The following is a 4,744-nucleotide window of genomic DNA, read 5'->3' on the forward strand; positions in this document are numbered from 1 at the left end:
GGGGCTGGCTGGCATGTGGTGCTGGGGGATTGAACCGCAGTCCCTATGCTTTGCTAAGCTTGTTCTGAGTAGGTGCTTTAGACCACTGAGCCATCTCATCAGCCCTAAATGATTCGAATTTAAGAATATAAATATAAATGATTCTTGCTTTAAGCAGAGTAGTAGTTCATTGTATATAAATAATTTTCTTTAGCCATTTATCTGTTGATGGACTTGTAGGCCACTTTCAAGACTTAGCTATTATGCATTGTGCTGCTATAAACATGGATATGTACATATCATTGTAATATGTCCTTAGCTCTTTGGGAAAGATATGTAGAAGGAGAATGACAGTCAAGTGGAATTTCTAGCTGTTTTTTTTTTTTTTTTTTTGAAGAATTTTCATACTGAGTTGCCTATTCACTGTTCTTGTTTATATTTCCACCAACAATATGGAAGAAATCCTTTATCTTACCAAATCCTTGCCAGTCTTTGTTATTACTCAGTTTCTGGATGGTAGTCATTCTTTCTGGAGTAAGATAAAATCTCAGTATTGTTTTAACTTTCATTTCTCTAATGGTCAAAGTATTGAACACTTTTAAATGTATTTATTGACCTTTTGTACTTCTTATAAGTGTATCCATTTCAGTTGCCCATTTTCTGATTGGATGAGGAAGGGTTTTTGTTGTTGTTTTGTTTTTAGTTCTCTATATATTCCAGCTACTAGTCCTCTGTCTGAGGAATAGTTGGCAATTTCATTTTCCCCATTCTGTAGGTTGTCTCTTAACTCTGCTGAGTGATTTCCTTTGATATAATCCCATTTGTTGATTCTTGATGTTATTTTTTGTGCAATTGGAGCTCTGTTCAGGAAGTCCTTGACTACATCTGTGACTTCAAAGGTTTTACTTATTTTATCTTCCAGTAGTTTGTGTTTCTGTTTTAATATTTAGATATTTTATCTATTGATTTTAGTTTAGTACATACTGGGATATATGAGTCTAAATTCAGGGATGTATGATGAGTCTAAATTCAGTCTTTTACATGTGTACAATCTTTTACATGTGTACAATTTTCCCAGCACCATTTGTTGAGATGGTTGTCCTTTTAGCTCCTGTTGTCAAAGATCAATGGCTGAATGTGCCTGGGGTTGTTTCTGCATACTCTATTCTGTTCCATTGACCCACATGTCTACTTTTGTGCCAGTAGAGGTTTGAAATTTAAAAATGTAGTTTGTAGCCATATTAACTTGCTATTAATTTATCATATGCCTGGGGAGGTGTAAAAGTTTAAATTTTTAATAAACTTTGGAAAGTTTCTTTTAGATTTTATGCTGTACAAACCCTTCATCTGTTTTCTTTGAGTTTCTGCAGTTTCACTTTTTTTTTTTTTAACATTTATTTAGTGTGTGTGTGTGTGTGTGTGTGTGGCCAGCTCAGTCCACCAGGGGGTGGGTCTGGCTGTGTGTGGTGCTGGGGGATCAAACCATGGTCCCTGTGCTTTGCCAGGCTTGTTCCAAGTAGGTGCTTTAGACCACTGAGCCATCTCGCCGGCCCTGCAGTTTCACTTTTAATATTTAGTGCCAGCTCAGTCAGGTGTGTGTGTGTTGTGTGTTGTGTGTATGTTACTAAGGATTGAACCCACATTGAGCTACATTATTGCCAGGCCTTTTAATTTCTTATTTTGAGACAGGGTCTCCCTAAATTACTAAATTGCCTAGGCTGGGCTCAAACTGGTGATCCTCCAGCCTCAGCCTTCCAGAGTACTGGGATTACAAGTGTAAGCCCCCATGCCTGGGATCCCATGTATTTAATATGGTATATGACTAACTCAAATTGTTTTATTCCTTTAAATGCCATTTTCAAAGCACTGTTTATTGAATAATGTATTCCTATTTTGTTTTTGATGTTTTATTATCAGGCTCTTGGTTTGTAAAGATTATCTTTTGTCTCTTTGTTTTACTGAGTATAGTAACATCCTAAAATAGAAGTTATAGTTGTGTATTTTTGTAATTTAAATAGTGTCCCTTGTAGCAGACAGATGCTGTCTTTTGTCCAATTTAAATATTTTCTTGTGTTTTGGTAAAGATATACTTGGGTAACTGGTAAAGAGCCACTTACATACTATGACATGAACCTGTCAGCACAGGACCATCAGACATTTTTCACCTGTGACACAGACTTTTTACGTCCTTCAGACACAGGTATGTATCATATCTGTTCATGGTAATAGACTGATTGTGTAATTATTTAAAAAACGTATTAAGTTGATTATATTAAACACTACATAGTTGCTAGGCATGATGGCACATGCCTGTAATCTCAATACTCAGATGCTGATGCAGGAGGTTCTCTGTGAGTTTGAGACCAGCCTTGGCTTACATAGTGACTTGAAGGCCAACCTGAACTATATAGTGAGACACTGTTTCAAAAACAAAACAAAACCAGCCTACACTCACGCACACACACACACACACACACACACACACACACACAGAGCTGTTTGGCCAGATATTACTTATATTATTAATAAGAAACTCAGATTAAATAAAAATGAGGGGCCGGGGAGATGACTCAGTAGAATAAGTTCTTTCCAGGCAAATATAAGGGCCTAAGTTTAATCCCTGGTTCTGCCAAATAAATAAATAAATAAATAAATTGAATTATATTTTAAACACAGTGTGTGCATCTGCAATCCTAGCACTCAGGAGGCTAAGGTGAGGCTGAGGTAGAGGATCATCACAAGTTCAGGGCCAGCCTGAGCTACATAATTCAAGGCCAGCCTGAAACTACATAGGAAGACCTCATCTCAAGAAAGGGTGGGGGGGAAAGAATTACATTTATAAATTAGATTGATAATTTAAAATATGTTGTGCTGGGCTGGAGAGATGGCTCAGTGGTCTAAGGCACCTACTTAGAACAAGCTTGGCAAGGCATCAGGGACCGCGGTTCAGTCCCCCAGCACCACATGCCAGCCAGCCCTGCCCCCTGGTGGGCTGAGCTGGCCACACACACACACCACATTCTCTCTCTCTCTCTCTCTCTCTCTCTCTCTCTCTCTCAAATAAATAAAAAAAATAAATAAATAAAATATGTTGTGCTTCATTACTTAAAAACCTTTTCGACCGGGGAGATGGCTCAGTGGAATAAGTGCTTCCCTGGCAAGCACAAGGGCCTGAGTTCAATCCCTGGTTCTACAAAAAAAAAAAACAAAAAAAAAAAACTTTTGGATCAAATTTATCAGAAAACAGTATACCCTGTTTGTGCCTATGAAATATAGTAATACATGAAAAATAAGATAATATGGAAACATTGGGGAATGGTGTATAGAAAAATAGGTGACATATTTTGTTCTTGTGTAGTCATAAGTAGATCACAGAAGTGTGTACATTTAGTTCTTTCTAAGCTGTTCTCTGTGGGAGAGAATATTTTAGGACAAGAGGATATAGCTCAGGATAGAGTACTTCATAGTATGAGGTCCTGGGTTTCAACCCCAGCACTTAAAAGCAAAAACAAAAAGAAGAGGAGGAAGAAAAAGAAGAAGGAGAAGAAGATTGAGACTCTTTAAATTTATGGTTTAAATACAGGGATTTTTATCATAATGTTAGTTTCTATTTTGAATACCTTTATCGTCTTTATTTATGTGATGAGTCACTTTTTATTCTTCAGTGTCCAAATTAAAAGTCACAGTCTCCTGAGAAGTCTTTTCTGGAGTCTCCTGTCCTAATTAAATATTTTCTTTTCTGTAGTTTTGTTGAAACCTCTATTCAGAAGTAATTTTAATTAATTAATTCAACCAACAGTATTTGTTCATTCATTCAGGTTACTACGTTTGTCTCCTTCCTTCCTTCCTTCCTGTCTTCAAGTTTCCCTAAATGACGCTTTGGAGAGCAGGGACTGTATTCTTTTCAACTTGGATTGTATCATTTAGCACGCTGTTGTATGAAGAATGACTGGCATAGGCCGGCCTGATAGCTCAGTGGACTAAAGCTCCTGCTTAGGCAGAGCGCAGCAGCTGGGGCATGCCTGTAATCCTAGTGCTTGGGAGGTTGAAGACAGGAGAGTCACTAAGAGACCAATTTACATAGCACGACCCTGCAGACCCTGTCCTAAACACAGACCAAAAAAAAAAAGAATAACGGGCATAGATGCCACACATGTCGTAAGCAATTTCACTAATAATGGCTAGCACTTTTGTGTTAGGCACTGTTCTTTTCTTTTTGGCGGAACCAGGGATTGAACTCAGGTCCTTGAGCTTGCCAGGCAAGTGCTTATTCCACTGAGCTATCTCCCCAGCCCCTAGGCACTGTTCTTATATTGTAGAAACGTACTAATTTCTTCTGCCCAGTCACTTTATAAGTATTTTTATCAGCCCCATTATGAAAAGAAAGGAAGCGAGGCAAAGGAAGATCATGCACTATGTCATAAATCACACAAATAATTACGGCTGAGTTTCACACTCAGGTCTGGCTCTTTGCATCACTGCTTAGCACTGATGCAAATTCATTGTGATACATTTGCTGGATTAAATAACTTGATGGTAGATGGCAGCAGAAAACATAGGGTGTTCAGTAAGCTTACATAAAATAATTTAATTGCAAATATAGGAGGAAAAGTTGTTTTATATTTATGTTTAATGTTTATTTTTATTTTTATTCCCCCCCTTATTTTTATTTTTTGGCAGAACTGGGGATCAAACTCAGGCTTTGTGCTTGCCAGGCAAGCGCTTATTCTACCGAGCCATCTCCCCAGCCCCTAATACTTTTTTT

The 4,744-nt window shown here is 37.8% G+C and overlaps 1 protein-coding gene across 1 annotated transcript in view; it reads left to right on the top strand.

The window, feature by feature from the left end:
• The window catches only part of St7l (suppression of tumorigenicity 7 like), an 89,839-nt gene that overhangs the window by 22,681 nt on the left and 62,414 nt on the right, over window positions 1-4,744 (top strand). Inside the window, exon 5 of the mRNA XM_023701753.1 lies at window positions 2,064-2,179. Coding sequence (XP_023557521.1) covers window positions 2,064-2,179 — 116 coding nt within the window. The remainder of the gene's footprint in view (window positions 1-2,063; window positions 2,180-4,744) is intronic.

This window comes from Octodon degus, unplaced genomic scaffold, assembly GCF_000260255.1.
Source record: "Octodon degus isolate 3935 unplaced genomic scaffold, OctDeg1.0 scaffold00140, whole genome shotgun sequence".
In the NCBI taxonomy this organism is placed as follows: domain Eukaryota; kingdom Metazoa; phylum Chordata; class Mammalia; order Rodentia; family Octodontidae; genus Octodon; species Octodon degus.